Genomic DNA, 18,131 nt, shown 5'->3' with positions numbered 1-18,131 from the left:
GAAGTTCACAAAAAGCACAGCAGAAGTCACGAAAGTGCCACCCCTTGTCACACAGTCCCAAAGGGTCCTGAACCAAAAGGCAAAAAACCCCCACATGAAAACAAGAGGGAAATACCAGGAACACAAGAGCACAGAGCTCCTGCCAACAGCAGCCACTACAGCGGCGCCATCTTGGAAAAACCGAACACACGCAGGCAAATGAGGCAGATGTAACGGGAGATGTAACCACGTCCTTGTGGAGGCATCACTAACCAGATGATGACGGCCACCAGCTTCATGATGGCTTCGTTGAGGCAGTCAAAGAAGTCCCTGAGGGGCTGGCCCTGTTTCTTCATGTGGCCGACGACCAGACCGAAGCAGGTGGAGAAGACCACCAGGCCCAGAGCGTTGACACCGCTTGAGGACCCTGGCACGGGCACGATTTCGTGCTTCTCCTGTGGTGACGTTAGTCATGTTCATGATGTAACGCAAAAGGTGAGGTGAAATGGTCACAAGAGCTCACCTGGCTGGGACGAAGCAGCCTGCTGACGTTCTCGTTAGCGTCCGATGTATTGAGCACATCGTTTGTGACTCTCACGGTCACGTTCTTGTACAAGGTTTTGTACTAAAACAGAACATAGAAGCGGTAAATATTCCCAGCATGGTTGACTTAGCATCTGACTAGTGTGAAGTGTTCAGTGGTCCACAGAAACGGTCAAACATAGAAACAATACAAAAGCAGAGATAAATGCAACAAGTTTACTGAACAGCCTGGCTAACATGATGGTAACCTGGCTATCGTCCTGGTAGCCTGGCTAACGTGCTGGTAGATTGCCTAACTTCCTGGTAGAATGGCTAAATTCCAGTTAGCCTGGCTAACATGATGGTAACCTGGCTATCGTCCTGGTAGAACTGCTAACTTCCAGGTAGCCTCGCTAACATGCTGGTAGACTGGTTAACTTCCTGGTAGCCTGACTAACGTGCTGGTATATTGGCTAACTTCCTGGTAGAATGGCTAAATTCCAGTTAGCCTGGCTAACATGAGGGTAACCTGGCTATCGTCCTGGTAGAACTGCTAACTTTCAGGTTGCCTGGCTAAAGTGCTGGTCGACTGGTTAACTTCCTGGTAGCCTGGCTAACGTGCCTGGTGGAATAGCTAAATTCCAGTTAGCTGGGCTAACATGATGGTAACCTGGCTACCATCCTGGTAGAACTGCTAACTTCCAGGTAGCCTCGCTAACGTGCTGGTAGACTGGTTAACTTCCTGGTAGCCTGGCTAACGTGCTGGTAGATTAGCTAACTTCCTGGTGGAACGGCTAAATTCCAGTTAGCCTGGCTAACATGATGGTAACCCGGATATCGTCCTGGTAGAACTGCTAACTTTCAGGTTGCCTGGCTAACGTGCTGGTCGACTGGTTAACTTCCTGGTAGCCTGGCTAATGTGCTGGTGGAACAGCTAAATTCCAGTTAGCCTGGCTAACATGATGGTAACCTGGCTATCGTCCTGGTAGAACTGCTAACTTCCAGGTAGCCTTGCTAACGTGCTGGTAGACTGGTTAACTTCCTGGTAGCCTGGCTAACGTGCAGGTAGATTGGCTAACTTCCTGGTAGAACGGCTAAATTCCAGTTAGCCTGGGTAACATGAGGGTAACCTGGCTACCGTCCTGCTAGAACTGCTACCTTTCAGGTAGCCTGGCTAAAGTGCTGGTAGACTGGTTAACTTCCCGGTAGCCTGGCTAACGTGCTGGTAGAACGGCTAAATTCCAGTTAGCCTGGCTAACCTCCTGGTTGCCTGGCTTACTTCCTGTTAGCCTCGCTAACATGATGGTAACCTGGCTATCGTCCTGGTAGAACTGCTAACTTCCAGGTAGCCTGGTTAACGTGCTGTTAGACTGGTTGACTTCCTGGTAGCCTGGCTAACGTGCTGGTAGACTGGCTAACATGCTAGTATATTGACTAACTTCCTGGTAGAACAGCTAACATTCTGGTAGCTTGGCTAACTTCCTGGTAAACCTAACCTGGCTAACTTCCTGGTAGCCTGGCTAACGTGCTGGTAGACTGGCTAACCTGCTAGTATATTGACTAACTTCCTGGTAGAACAGCTAACATTCTGGTAGCTTGGCTAACTTCCTGGTAAACCTAACCTGGCTAACTTCCTGGTAGCTTGGCTAACATGCTGGCAGAACTACTAACTTCCAGGTAGCCAAGCTAACATGCTGATAGATTTAAAAACTTCCTGGTAGAACGGCTAATTTCCAGTTAGCCTGGCTAACATGATGGTAACCTGGCTATCGTCCTGTTAGAACTGCTAACTTCCAGGTAGCCTGGCTAACGTGCTGGTTGACTGGTTAACTTCCTGGTAGCCTGGCTAACGTGCTGATAGACTGGCTAACTTCCTGGTATTGCATAACTTGAGGAATCGGATGATAGACGACTTTGTCGTGTTGGTATCAGACGGGAAAAAATGGTATCGGGCACTCTGATGAAAAGTACGATTTGGGAAATAAATCAGTGATTGTCTCACCTGTTTGAAACAAGACTCAACAAGATTGGGCGGGAACATGTTCCTGTGACAAAAACAGAAAAGTATTTAACGCTGGTGTTTGTAAACGAGGTGACGATTGTACGGACATATTTGATTACCTGATGAGATCCAGCAGCGTATCCAAAACATGGATCTGTTCGGCGTTTCCACCATTGACAACCGGTTTGTCCATGCTGCCTTTGCCCGGCTGGATGATGATCACCACCACGATACCGATGAAGACGGCGATCAGGGTGGTCACCATGTAGTAGACCACAGCGCGCAGGCCCATCTTACCCGACGCTTTGCTGTCCAAGGAGGACATTCCTTGGACGGAATAGGGCATTACTCATCCGAATAATTGAGAAAAAGGTCAGTAATGAAGAAATTAAGTAATTTTACTTTATTTGTGTTTCATTATACAGCAATTAACGTTGAATTAAGCTTTTATCAACCAAACTGTAAATGTAAAGTGCCTGACATCAATCAGATTCTTTACCGCTGGTTCGCAGTAAAGGTCAAGATAACCCATAAGGGAGAATGTTAGATCCAAACATTCTGTTTTGGACTCATTTAAATGTAGGAAATTATGCGATAACATTGCTTTGATGTCTCTTGTGCATTTAGAAATGGAATCCAGTGAGTTAGGAGTGTGCAAAAATTGGTGAATAAAGTTGTACTTTAGATCAGCATACTTGCCAACCCTCCCGATTTTCCCGGGGCAACCATTCTCCCGAATTTCTCCCGATTTCCACCCGGCCAACAATATTGGGGGCGTGCCTTAAAAGCACTGCCTTTATCATCCTCTCTCACCTGAAACCTTCACCCCTTAAGAGCCGCATGCTGTCCAGGCGTCCGCTTTTCCTCCACATAAACAGCGTGCCGGCCCAGTCACATAATAATGTAGCGTTGGACGGGTTTAACAATCATCTTAACTCGAAGATGTCAAGAAATGCTGACTTAATGCTAACGTTAATTTCAAGCACGCACAAGTGAATGCAAGGCATACTTGGTCAACAGCCATACAGGTCACACTGAGGGTGGCCGCATAAACAACTTTAACACTGTTACAAATATGCGCCACACTGTGAACCCACACCAAACAAGAATGACAAACACATTTTGGGAGAACATCCGCACCGTAACACAACATAAACACAACAGAACAAATACCCAGAACCCCTTGCAGCACTAACTCTTCCGGGACGCTACAATATACACCACCAGCTACTCTAAAAAATAATGTGACTTCAATAATAAATATGGCAGGGCCATGTTGGCATTTTTTTTTCCATAACTTGAGTTGATTTATTTTGGAAAACCTTGTTACATTGTTTAATGCATCCAGCGGGGCATCACAACAAAATTAGGCATAATAATGTGTTAATTCCACCACTGTATATATCGGTGTCGGTTGATATCGGAATCGATAATTAAGAGTTGGACAATATCGGAATATCGGCAAAAAAGCCATTATCGGACATCTCTAGTGCAAAATGACCGTTGTTACGTAACAATCAGCACTCTGCTGTGTGGCGAAAAAAAGTACTGGTCCATGAATAGATCCTTGAGGTACACCAGAGGTAAGCGCCACACTGAGAGACACAAAATCCATAATCTACAAAAATGTATGGTTCGGAGACACTTTCTAATGCTACCCACTGACTGTGGACTGAGCCCGAGGCGTCTCAGGCTCAGTGTGTTCTAAGCGTGATCAAAGCGCACCTGTGACCAGACTGGAGACGATGAGAGGCATCACTATCATCTGAAGCATCCTCATCAGCATCTCCCCAGGAAAGGCAAAGTACTTGATCTCTCTCAAGGTCAAGTTGCGGGAGCGCAGAGCGAAGCCCACAATAATGCCTGCATAAAGCGACGCGCAGGGAAAAAAAAAAAGTTATGAATCATTGGAAAAACTCCAAATGGACGAGGAAGACTGACCCAGAAACACAGCGGCGACCGTCGCCAAAACAAAGAGGTTTCTTTTGAGGAAACCTTTGACGCTCTCCTTGTTGATGACGTTCAGCCTCGCCTTCATGCCGCCGGCTCTCCTCTCCATGGCGGCGCGCACTCTCCTCCGCAGGTGTCCTCGCTCGCTCGCCGGGGGTTTGTCCGCCTCCTCATTCAGGAAGAGACTGGCACTGGTGGACGGGGGCTTCTCGTTCATAATCAGTTCCAGGACCTGGTCCAGAAGGGAGGTCTCCTGGGAAACTGGGAATGGAGGGATACTTCATTAGGTACACCCAAACAATCTAATTAGGTTGAAAATTGTGTTACTGTGGTTGGAGTTTGCGCTGTATGATACTGACAACTGTTTCTAGTATTTTGGGAGAGGTGCGGAGAGTATCCAAAAATTACTACTAGTATTTTGGTAGCGGTACGGATAGTATCCAAAAATTATAACTAATATTTTGGGAGAGGTACGGAGAGTATCCAAACATTATTACTAATATTTTGGGGGAGGTACGGAGAGTATCCAAACATTATTACTAATATTTTGGGAGCGGTACGGAGAGTATTAAAAAAATTATTACTAATATTTTGGGAGAGGTACAGCGAATATCCAAAAAATATAACTAATATTTTGGGAGGGATACGGAGAGCATCCAAAAAGTATTACTAATATTTTGGGAGAGGTACGGAGAGTATCCAAAAATGATTACTAATATTTTGGGAGAGGTATGGAGAGTATCCAAAAATTATTACTACTATTTTGGGAGAGTTACGGAGAGTATCCAAAAATGATTACTAATATGTTGGGAGAGGCAAGGAGAGTATCCAAAAATTATTACTAATATTTTGGGAGAGGTACGGAAATTATCCAAAAATTATTACTAATATTTTGGGAGAGGTACGGAAAGTATCCAAAAATTATTACTAATATTTTGGGAGAGGTACAGAGAGTATCCAAAATTATTACTAATATTTTGGGAGAGGTATGGAAAGTATCCAAAAATTATTACTAATATTTTGGGAGAGGTACAGAGAGTATCCAAAATTATTACTAATATTTTGGGAAAGGTACGGCGAGTATCCAAAAATTATTACACATTTTTTGGGAGAGGTACGAAGAGTATCCAAAAATTATTACTAATATTTTGGGAGAGGTACCGAGAGTATCCAAAAGTTATTACTAATATTTTGGGAGAGGTAGGGAGAGTATCCAAAAAATATTACTAATATTTTTGGAGAGGTACGGAGAGTATCCAAAAAATGTTACTAAAATTTTGGGAGAGGTACGGAGAGTATTCAAAAATGATTACTAATATTTTGGGAGAGGTACGGAGAGTATCCAAAAATTATAATTAATATTTTGGGAGCAGTACATAGAGTATCCAAAAAATATTACTCATATATTGGTAGAGGTACGGAAAATATCAAAAAAATATTACTAATATTTTGGGAGAGCTACGGAGAGTATCCAAAATGATTACTAATATGTTGGGAGAGGTACAGAGAGCATCCAAAAAATATTATTAATATTTTGGGAGAGGTACAGAGAGTATCCAAAAAATATTACTAATATTTGGGAGAGGTGACGACAAGCTTTATTTATTTAATTTTTTTTTTTTTTGGGGAGTGGAACTGGGAGCCAGGTACGGAGAGTATCCAAAAAATATTACTAATATTTTTGGACAGGTACGGAGAGTATCCAAAAATTACACTAATATTTTGGGAGAGCTACGAAAAGTATCCAAAAAATATTCCTAATATTTTGGGAGTGGTACGGAGAGTATCCAAAAATTATTACTAATATTTTGGGAGAGGTACGGCGAGTGTCCACAAATTATTACTAATATTTTGGAAGAGGTACGGAGAGTATCCAAAAATGATTACTAATATTATGGGAGAGGTACGGAGAGTATCCAAAAATGATTACTAATATGTTGGGAGAGGTACAGAGAGTATCCAAAAAATATTACTAATATGTTGGGAGAGGTACGGAGAGTATCCAAAAATTATTACTAATAATTTGGGAGTCGTACAAAGAGTCTCCAAAAATGATTACTAATATTTTGGGAAAGGTACGGAGAGTATCCAAAAATTATTACTAATATTCTGGGATTGGTACGGAGAGTATTCAAAAATGATTACTAATATTTTGGGAGAGGTATGGAGAGTATTCAAAAAGTATTACTAATATTTTGGAAGAGGTACGGAAAGTATCCAAAAATTATTACTAATATTTTGGGAGAGGTACAGAGAGTATCCAAAATTATTACTAATATTTTGGGAAAGGTACGGCGAGTATCCAAAAATTATTACACATTTTTTGGGAGAGGTACGAAGAGTATCCAAAAATTATTACTAATATTTTGGGAGAGGTACAGAGAGTATCCAAAATTATTACTAATATTTTGGGAAAGGTACGGCGAGTATCCAAAAATTATTACACATTTTTTGGGAGAGGTACGAAGAGTATCCAAAAATTATTACTAATATTTTGGGAGAGGTACAGAGAGTATCCAAAAGTTATTACTAATATTTTGGGAGAGGTACGGAGAGTATCCAAAAAATATTACTAATATTTTTGGAGAGGTACGGAGAGTATCCAAAAAATGTTACTAAAATTTTGGGAGAGGTACGGAGAGTATTCAAAAATGATTACTAATATTTTGGGAGAGGTACGGAGAGTATCCAAAAATTATAACTAATATTTTGGGAGCGGTACATAGAGTATCCAAAACATATTACTCATATATTGGTAGAGGTATGGAAAATATCAAAAAAATATTACTAATATTTTGGGAGAGCTACGGAGAGTATCCAAAAATGATTACTAATATGTTGGGAGAGGTACAGAGAGCATCCAAAAAATATTATTAATATTTTGGGAGAGGTACAGAGATTATCCAAAATATATTACTAATATTTGGGAGAGGTGACGACAAGCTTTATTTATTAAATTTTTTTTTTTTTTTTGGGAGTGGCACTGGGAGCCAGGTACGGAGAGTATCCAAAAAATATTACTAATATTTTTGGAGCGGTACGAAGAGTATCCAAAAATGATTACTAATATTTTGGGAGAGGTAAGGAGAGTATCCAAAAAATATTACTAATATTTTGGGAGAGCTACGAAGAGTATCCAAAAATAATAACTAATATTTTGGGAGAGGTACGGAGAGTATCCAAAAATCACTACTAATATTTTGGGAGAGGTACAGAGAGTATCCCAAAATGATTACTAATATTTTGGGAAAGGTACGGAGAGTATCCAAAAATGATTACTAAAATTTTGGGAGAGGTACGGAGAGTATCCAAAAATCATAACTAATATTTTGGGAGAGGTACGGAGAGTATCCCAAAATTATTACTAATATTTTGTGAGAGCTATGGAGAGTATCCAAAAATTATAATTAATATTTTGGGAGAGGTACGGAGAGTACCCAAAAATTATTAGTAATATTTTGGGAGAGGTACGGAGAGTATCCAAAAATTATTACTAATATTTTGGGAGAGGTACGGAGAGTATCCATAAATGATTACTAATATTTTGGGAGAGGTACGGAGAGTATCCAAAAATGATTACTAATATTTTGGGAGAGGTACGGAGAGTATCCAAAAATTATAACTAATATTTTGGGAGCGGTACATAGAGTATCCAAAACATATTACTCATATATTGGTAGAGGTATGGAAAATATCCAAAAAATATTACTAATATTTTGGGAGAGCTACGGAGAGTATCCAAAAATGATTACTAATATGTTGGGAGAGGTACAGAGAACATCCAAAAAATATTATTAATATTTTGGGAGAGGTACAGAGATTATCCAAAATATATTACTAATATTTGGGAGAGGTGACGACAAGCTTTATTTATTAAATTTTTTTTTTTTTTTTGGGAGTGGCACTGGGAGCCAGGTACGGAGAGTATCCAAAAAATATTACTAATATTTTTGGAGCGGTACGAAGAGTATCCAAAAATGATTACTAATATTTTGGGAGAGGTAAGGAGAGTATCCAAAAAATATTACTAATATTTTGGGAGAGCTACGAAGAGTATCCAAAAATAATAACTAATATTTTGGGAGAGGTACGGAGAGTATCCAAAAATCATTACTAATATTTTGGGAGAGGTACAGAGAGTATCCCAAAATGATTACTAATATTTTGGGAAAGGTACGGAGAGTATCCAAAAATGATTACTAAAATTTTGGGAGAGGTACGGAGCGTATCCAAAAATCATAACTAATATTTTGGGAGAGGTACGGAGAGTATCCCAAAATTATTACTAATATTTTGTGAGAGCTATGGAGAGTATCCAAAAATTATAATTAATATTTTGGGAGAGGTACGGAGAGTACCCAAAAATTATTAGTAATATTTTGGGAGAGGTACGGAGAGTATCCAAAAATTATTACTAATATTTTGGGAGAGGTACGGAGAGTATCCATAAATGATTACTAATATTTTGGGAGAGGTACGGAGAGTATCCAAAAATTGTTACTAATATTTTGGGAGAGGTACGGAGAGTATCCAAAAGTTATTACTAATATTTTGGGAGACATACGGAGAGTATCCATAAATGATTACTAATATTTTTGGAGAGGCACGGAGAGTATCCAAAAATTATTACTAATATTTTGGGAGAGCTACGAAGAGTATCCAAAAAATATTACTAATATGTTGGGAGAGGTACGGAGAGTATCCAAAAAATGATTAATAATATTTTGGGAGCGGTACGGAGAGTATCCAAAAATTATTACTAATATTTTGGGAGAGGTACGGAGAGTATCCAAAAATTATTACGAATATTTTGGGAGAGGTACGGAGAGTATCCAAAAATTGTTATTAATATTTTGGTAGAGATACGGAGAGTATCCAAAAATTATTACTAATAATTTGGGAGAGGTACAGAGAGTATCCAAAAATTATTACTAATATTTTGGGAAAGGTACGGAGAGTATCCACAATTTATTATTAATATTTTGGAAAAGGTACGGAGAGTATCCAAAAATTATTACTAGTATTTTGGTAGCGGTACGGATAGTATCCAAAAATTATAACTAATATTTTGGGAGAGGTACGGAGAGTATCCAAACATTATTACTAATATTTTGGGAGAGGTACGGAGAGTATCCAAACATTATTACTCATATTTTGGGAGCGGTACGGAGAGTATTAAAAAATTATTACTAATATTTTGGGAGAGGTACAGCGAATATCCAAAAAATATAACTAATATTTTGGGAGGGATACGGAGAGCATCCAAAAAGTATTACTAATATTTTGGGAGAGGTACGGAGAGTATCCAAAAATGATTACTAATATTTTGGGAGAGGTATGGAGAGTATCCAAAAATTATTACTAATATTTTGGGAGAGCTACGAAGAGTATCCAAAAAATATTACTAATATGTTGGGAGAGGTACGGAGAGTATCCAAAAAATGATTAATAATATTTTGGGAGCGGTACGGAGAGTATCCAAAAATTATTACTAATATTTTGGGAGAGGTACGGAGAGTATCCAAAAATTATTACGAATATTTTGGGAGAGGTACGGAGAGTATCCAAAAATTGTTATTAATATTTTGGTAGAGATACGGAGAGTATCCAAAAATTATTACTAATAATTTGGGAGAGGTACAGAGAGTATCCACAATTTATTATTAATATTTTGGAAAAGGTACGGAGAGTATCCAAAAATTATTACTAGTATTTTGGTAGCGGTATGGATAGTATCCAAAAATTATAACTAATATTTTGGGAGAGGTACGGAGAGTATCCAAACATTATTACTAATATTTTGGGAGAGGTACGGAGAGTATCCAAAAATTATTACTATTATTTTGGGAGACGTAAGGAGAGTATCCAAAAATTATTACTAATATTTTGGGAGAGGTAAGGAGAGTATCCAAAAATTATTACTATTATTTTGGGAGATGTAAGGAGAGTATCCAAAAAATTATTACTAATATTTTGGGAGAGGTATGGAGAGTATCCAAAAATTATTACTAATATTTTGGTAGAGGTACGGAGAGTATCCAAAAATTATTACTAATATTTTGGGAGAGGTACGGAGAGTATCCAAAAAATGTTATTAATATTTTGGGAGAGGTACGGAGAGTATCCAAAAATTATTACTAATAATTTGGGAGAGGTACAGAGAGTATCCAAAAATAATTACTAATATTTTGGGAAAGGTACGGAGAGTATCCACAATTTATTTTTAATATTTTGGAAAAGATACGGAGAGTATCCAAAAATCATCACTAGTATTTTGGTAGCGGTACGGATAGTATCCAAAAATTATAACTAATATTTTGGGAGAGGTACGGAGAGTATCCAAAAATTGTTATTAATATTATGGGAGAGGTACGGAGAATATCCAAAAATTCCATCCATCCATTTTCTACCGCTTAATCCCTTCGGAGTCGCGGGGGGCGCTGGAGCCTATCTCAGCTACAATCGGGCGGAAGGCGGGGTACACCCTGGACAAGTCGCCACCTCATCGCAGGGCCAACACAGATAGACAGACAACATTCACACTCACATTAACACACTAGGGCCAATTTAGTGTTGCCAATCAACTTATCCCCAGGTGCATGTCTTTGGAGGTGGGAGGAAGCCGGAGTACCCGGAGGGAACCCACGCAGTCACGGGGAGAACATGCAAACTCCACACAGAAAGATCCAGAGGCCGGGATTGAACTCATGACTACTCAGGATATCCAAAAATGATTACTAATAATTTGAGAGAGGTACAGAGAGTATCCAAAAATTATTACTAATATTTTGGGAAAGGTACGGAGAGTATCCACAAATTATTATTAATATTTTGGAAAAGGTACGGAGAGTATCCAAAAATTATTACTAATATTATGGGAAAGGTACGGAGAGTATCCACAAATTATTATCAATATTTTGGAAAAGGTACGGAGAGTATCCAAAAATTATTACTAATATTTTGGTAGAGGTACGGATAGTATCCAAAAATTATAACTAATATTTTGGGAGAGATACGGAGAGTATCCAAAAAGTATTACTAATATTTTGGGAAAGGTACGGAGAGTATCCACAATTTATTATTAATATTTTGGAAAAGGTACGGAGAGTATCCAAAAATTATTACTAGTATTTTGGTAGCGGTACGGAGAGTATCCAAAAATTATAACTAATATTTTGGGAGAGGTACAGAGAGTATCCAAAAATTATTACTAATATTTTGGGAGAGGTACGGAGAGTATCCACAATTTATTATTAATATTTTGGAAAAGGTACGGAGAGTATCCAAAAATTATTACTAATATTTTGGGAGAGGTACGGAGAGTATCCAAAAATTATTACTATTATTTTGGGAGAGGTAAGGAGAGTATCCAAAAATCAGTACTAATATTTTGGGAGAGGTACGGAGAGTATACAAAAATTATTACTAATATTTTGGGAGAGCTACGGAGAGTATTCCAAAATTATTACTAATATTTTGGGAGCGCTACGGAGAGTATCCAAAAATTATAATTAATAGTCATCCAGCATTCTGTTTTTGTTGACTTTGTAGCCAGTTCAGTTTTAGTTTCGTTCTGCATAGCCATCCCTAAGCTTCAATGCCTTTTCCTAGGGGCACTCACCTTTTGTTTATTTTTGGTTTAAGCATTAGATACTTTTTGACCTGCACCCTGCCTCCCGCTGTTTCCGACATCTACAAAGCAATTAGCTACCTGCTGACACCTACTGATATGGAAGAGTATTACACGGTTACTCTGCCGAGCTGTAGACAGCACCGACACTCAACAACAACACATCATTTGCAGACTATAATTACTGGCTTGCAAAAAATATTTTTAACCCAAATAGGCCAAATTAGATCATCTCCCACGTCACACCAGACTGTACCTCTAAAAACACTGATGTAATCCCCCTACCCACAACCCACCGCCGCAAGTCTGCCTAACACAATAATTATTAACCTCAGCCAATATTCAATAGAAAATCACCTCTACTGTTCCGTTGGCTGGATGGCAACTATATCTCTCCAGCGAGTAGATAACACTTTCATCAACAAGAAAAGGATGATCTAACAGTTGAATAATCTTACCGTGTAGCGCGGCGTCGAGCAACAGGAGGCAGCGTGCACGTGGCGCTCACTTCTTATCTAAGTAGGTTGCAACGTCTACAAACACACCAAATCACAGTACAGCCGGCCCTCCTTATCCGCTTCTACGCCTTCTTCAAGAGTGCGAAAAAGGTATGACTTGTGCCTAATCCAACATCATTTTTGTGGATTGGTATACACATCATTGTGTGAATGCTCCAAAGCATGGTTTTCTACACCAAAATTCATCTATTTATTCAACTTATTATTAATATTATTTTGGCGCGTTCTACCTTCCACATTTCTCAACCGATTCACACCGTTCCAACTTGAAACTGTTCAGCCTATTTGGGAACCGCGGGCTTTCCCAAGAGAAATTCCCAAAAATTCCCAGAATTCCAGGTTTTCCCGCACATTTTTCCCATTCAAAATGAATTGGCCATTTTTCAAACTTTCACCATTTCCACATTTTTCAATCTATTCAAACCATTCCACCTTCAACACATTTCACCATTCTGGAAATTGAAACTACTCTTTTTTTAAGTTAAAAAAAATTCCAGGATTTTCCAGAATACCTGGTTTTCCAAAGCCCTATTTCCACCCTTTGTCCTGGTGACTACTCCTCCCACATTTTTCCACCCACGTCAACCGTTCAACCGTCAAAACATTCCTCTTAAGTAGGACAAAAAACAAAGTTGTTTTTTTTTACTGGAAAAAATGTTTCCCGAAATTCCAGGAATTCCGTAATACCATTTCTCAATTCAACATGTTACTACTTCAACATTTCTCGACCCATTTGAAAAACTCCAATACCAACCATTCAAGTTTTTTAACATTTTCCAAAAAATTCCCGCTTTTCCAGAAATTCCCCAATGTTTTTCAATAGATTTAAATTCCCATTTAAATCAATGGGACATTCTTCAAAGTTCCACAACTCCCACAATTTTCCCCTGATTCAAACTGTTCCAACTTCAAAATATTCAGCCTGTTCAGGAATTGTGGGCTCTTCCCATTCAAAATGAATTGGCCATTTTTTAATCTTTCACCATTTCCACATTTTTCAACCTATTCAAACCATTCCACCTTCAACACATTTCACCATTCTGGAAATTGAAACTACTCTTTTTCTAAGTTAAAAAAAATTCCAGGATTTTCCAGAATACCTGGTTTTCCAAAGCCCTATTTCCACCCTTTTTTCCTGGCGACTACTCCTCCCACATTTTTCCACCCACTTCAACCGTTCAACCGTCAAAACATTCCTCTTAATTAGGACATCCTTACTTTACTGGAAACATTCCCGGTTTTCCCGAAATTCCAAGAATTCCGTAATCTACACCAAAATTAATCTATGTATTCAATTTATTATTATTCTTCTCCACATTTTGGCACGCTCTACCTTCCACATTTTTCACACGATTCAAACTGTTCCAACTTCAAACTGTTCAGCCTATTCGGGAATCGCGGGCTTTCCCTTGACAAATTCCCCAAAATTCCCAGATTTCCAGGTTTTCCGGCACATTTTTCCCGTTCAAAATGATTTGGCCATTGTTCAAACTTTTAACATTTCCACATTTTTCAACCTATTCAAACCATTCCATCTTCAACACATTTCACCATTCTGGAAATTGAAACTACTCTTTTTCTAAGTTCCTAAAAATTCCAGGATTTTCCAGAATACCTGGTTTTCCAAAGCCCTATTCCCACCCTTTTTTCCTGGCGACTCCTCCTCCCACATTTTCCCACCCACTTCAACCGTTGAACCGTCAAAACATTCCTCTTAATTAGGACAAAAAAACGAAGTTGTTTTTTTTACTGGAAAAATTCCCGGTTTTCCCAAAAATTCCAGGAATTACGTAATACCATTTCTCAATTCAACATGTTACTACTTCAACATATCTCGACCCATTTGAAAAATTCCAATACCAACCATTTTAACTCATACAAGTTTTTTTTACCATTTTCCAAAAAATTCCCACTTTTCCAGAAATTCCCAATTTTTCAAAAATTGATTTAAATTCCCACTTAAATCAATGGGACATTCTTCAAAGTTCCACAACTCCCACAATTTTTACCTGATTCAAACTGTTCCAACTTCAAAATATTCAGCCTGTTCAGGAATTGTGTGCTCTACTTCAACAATTCTAAAAAAAAAAAAATTCCAGGATTTCAGTTCAACTTCAGCATTGGAGCATTCACACGCAATTCCTTCAGGAATTGCCTCATCTAGTTATTCATAAAGTGCTACTAGAATGATACAAATAACATTGTTACTGACCAGAACGCATAATGCAACTTTTACGTTTCGACAAGCCCTGAGTGCATCTTTTCAGCGCCGGTAGAAAACGTTACTTTTTCACAACGTGTTCCCGTTGTCACCCGTTCTGTCGATTAGAAAGTTAAGGTAAGATAAGCAAATACCTGAGTGTTTAATGGCGCGGGGTGTGCCAACTATGCAGATGATATGATTGCGCTCTTTAATGGCTTTGATGATGTGTGTTCTTTATTTCCAGAGTGACAACAACATATTTCCCAGGCTGTTTCAGTTATGTTGGGATTCTCTTGAAATGCTACACAAAATCTGCATTCAAACAGCGGGAGGCAGCGTGCAGGTAAAAAGGTATCTAATGCTTAAACCAAAATTAAACAAAAGGTGAGTGCCCCTAAAAAAGGCATTGAAGCTTTGGGAAGGCTATGCAGAACAAAACTAAAACTGAACTGGCTACAAAATAAACAAAAACAGAATGCTGGACGACAGCAAAGACTTACTGTGGAGCAAAGACGGCGTCCGCAAAGTACATCCGAACATGACATGACAATCGACAATGTCCCCACAAAAGAAGGATAAAAACAACTGAAATATTCTTGACTGCTAAAACAAAGTAGAAATTTCGCTCAAAGTAAGACATGAAACTGCTACAGTAAAATGCCAAAAAATAGAGAAAAAGCCACCAAAACAGGAGCGCAAGACCAGAACTAAAACAATTCACACAGGAAAACAGCAAAAATCTCAAAATAAGTCACGGCGTGATGTGACAGGTGGTGACAGTACACCTACTTTGAGACAAGAGCTATAGTTGCAACAATTGCGAGAACGACTTTTTAATCGTCAATATCGGCTGCTGAGTTTCATTTTTCAATTATTTCTGCTGATGGTGTGCCTCGGGATTTTTTCAATGAAAAAAGTGTGCCTTGGCTCAGAAAAGGTTGAAAACACTGCTCTAACGTGACAAATTCACAAAATGTCGTGGAAACCTCGTCCTATGACGCATATGAACATTTCCTATCGCGGTAATTGTGACCAAAATGGTAACGGTTATTATTACTATCATGGTATTGCTGAATGTGCTCAAAAAGTACCGCATTTTTCGGACTATAAGGCGCACTTACATGCTTATGTGTGCTATGGCTATGAGGTTTTTCCCCCCTTGGCCTCAGTCTGCACCCCGTCTCCAGGGGCCTAGGCTTCGACTGAATATTTTTTTCTCCTCCCCCCAGCGTTTACCTGTTTCTCACCTTTTTTGTAAGGGGCGCCGGAAGTTGGCAGACCCGTCAGCGATCCTGTTCTGTCGCCCTGTAATGTTTGATCCTGTTCTGTCTCCCTGTGATAATTATTATTAAAGTATTTCTGATTCTGATGTGCGCCAAATGTGCGGAATAATTCTGGTTTTGCTTACCGACCTCGAAGCAATTTTATTTGGCACACGGTGTAATGATAAGTGTGACCAGTAGATGGCAGTCACACATAAGAGATACGTGAAGAACTGCACTATGATGGCAACATGGCCTAGTGGTTAGAGTGTCCGCCCTGAGATGGGTAGGTTGGGAGTTCAAACCCCGGCCGAGTCATACCAAAGACTATAAAAATGGGAGCCATTACCTCCCTGATTGGCACTCACCATAAAGGGTTGGAATTGGGGGTTAAATCACCAAAAATGATTCCCGGGCGCAGTCACCGCTGCTGCTCACTGCTCCCCTCACCTCCCAGGGGGTGATCAAGGGTGATGGGTCAATTGCAGAGAATAATTTTGCCACACCTCGTGTGTGTGTGAGACAATCATTGGTACTTTAACTTAATATGACTCAAGTAAACAACACCAACATTTTAAATGTTCCATTGGAAAATATAGAACATTACACACGGCTCTCAAAAATCTATCAAAATGTTTTAGTACGACTTTGGTAAGCTATGAAGCTGCACCGCTTGATGGATTGTCGGCGCATTAAACATAGGAGTATTATTATGGTGTGTGTATAAGGTAAGACATTATCTGGCGTTTTGATTCGCAATATTATGCAAAAGCAACTTTTCTTACCTTCTGGTACCTGCTGATCTGTATTTGGGATCTGCATGAATCCTAAAAAGTCGATAAGCTTCTTCTTTTTCCTCTATCTTCCTCTTATGTGACATTCATCCTCTGCTGTTGCCATTTCTAATATAAAGTAGCGTAAAGTTCTTACTTATATCTGTCAGTAAACTCGCCATGAAAGCGCTAAAACAAACCGGTGTAGTGACTTTACATTATTCACCCAAGGAACTTTAGTTATTAGAGAGTTCCGGTCGGACGTTTTTTCACGGGACACGTTTCCGGCCTTGTTGTTGTTTCCGGATGAGGAGACGCTGCTCCGTTATTGATTGAAGTAAAGTCTTAATGTCATTGAAACAGTTAGCGCCATCTTTTGACACTCCTTCCACTCCCGTCCTTGCACGCTACACCGCTACAACAAAGATGACGGGGAGAAGACGCTGCCGAATGTGAGCCACGTAAATAAGACCGCCCACAAAACGGCGCATCCTGAAGAGACTGTCAGAAAGCGGCTTGAAGATGATCTGTAAAACATCATCTATGCAACATTTTGAGCAAAGAACCACCATTACATGTTATGTAGACCACAAGGAAGTGTTTAACACAGGGGTCACCAACGCGGTGCCCGCAGGCACCAGGTAGCCCGTAAGGACCAGATGAGTAGCCCGCTGACCTGTCTAAAAATAGCTCAAATAGCAGCACTTACCAGTGAGCTGCCTCTTTTTTTTAAATTGTATTTATTTACTAGCAAGCTGGTCTCGCTTTGCCCGACATTTTTAATTCTAAGAGAGACAAAACTCAAATAGAATTTAAAAATCCAAGAAAATATTTTAAAGACTTGGTCTTCACTTGTTTAAATACATTCATACATTTTTTTACTTTGCTTCTTATAACTTTCAGAAAGACAATTTTAGAGAAAAAATACAACCTTAAAAATGATTTTAGGATTTTTAAACACATATACCTTTTTACCTTTTAAATTCCTTCCTCTTCTTTCCTGACAATTTAAATCAATGTTCAAGTAAATTTTTTTTTTTTATTGTAAAGAATAATAAATACATTTTAATTTAATTCTTCATTTTAGCTTCTGTTTTTTCCACGAAGAATATTTGTGAAATATTTCTTCAAACTTATTATGATTAAAAATCAAAAAAATTATCCTGGAAAATCTAGAAAATTTGTAGAATCAAATTTAAATCTTATTTCAAAGTCTTTTGAATTTCTTTTAAAATTTTTGTTCTGGAAAATATAGAAGAAATAATGATTTGTCTTTGTTAGAAATATAGCTT

General features: G+C 38.8%; 1 protein-coding gene across 4 annotated transcripts in view; it reads right to left on the bottom strand.

The window, feature by feature from the left end:
• Positions 1 to 18,131, bottom strand: part of LOC133634846 (excitatory amino acid transporter 1-like) — a 38,320-nt gene that overhangs the window by 9,536 nt on the left and 10,653 nt on the right. For 3 of the 4 annotated variants that reach the window (XM_062027487.1, XM_062027485.1, XM_062027486.1), the window contains 6 exons: positions 4,445 to 4,714; positions 4,229 to 4,366; positions 2,623 to 2,830; positions 2,504 to 2,546; positions 503 to 604; positions 253 to 434 (listed from right to left, as the gene is read on the bottom strand). In XM_062027487.1, coding sequence (XP_061883471.1) covers positions 253 to 434; positions 503 to 604; positions 2,504 to 2,546; positions 2,623 to 2,830; positions 4,229 to 4,366; positions 4,445 to 4,670 — 899 coding nt within the window. In that variant the 5' untranslated portion in view covers positions 4,671 to 4,714. Of the gene's footprint in view, positions 1 to 252; positions 435 to 502; positions 605 to 2,503; positions 2,547 to 2,622; positions 2,831 to 4,228; positions 4,367 to 4,444; positions 4,715 to 12,541; positions 12,608 to 18,131 lie in introns of those variants that run through there. The other variant, XM_062027488.1, reaches the window with a different exon arrangement.

Source organism: Entelurus aequoreus, linkage group LG19, assembly GCF_033978785.1.
Source record: "Entelurus aequoreus isolate RoL-2023_Sb linkage group LG19, RoL_Eaeq_v1.1, whole genome shotgun sequence".
Lineage (NCBI taxonomy): Eukaryota > Metazoa > Chordata > Actinopteri > Syngnathiformes > Syngnathidae > Entelurus > Entelurus aequoreus.
The sequence above is the reverse complement of the archived record's forward strand: the minus strand, read 5'-3'. Positions and strand labels throughout refer to the sequence as shown.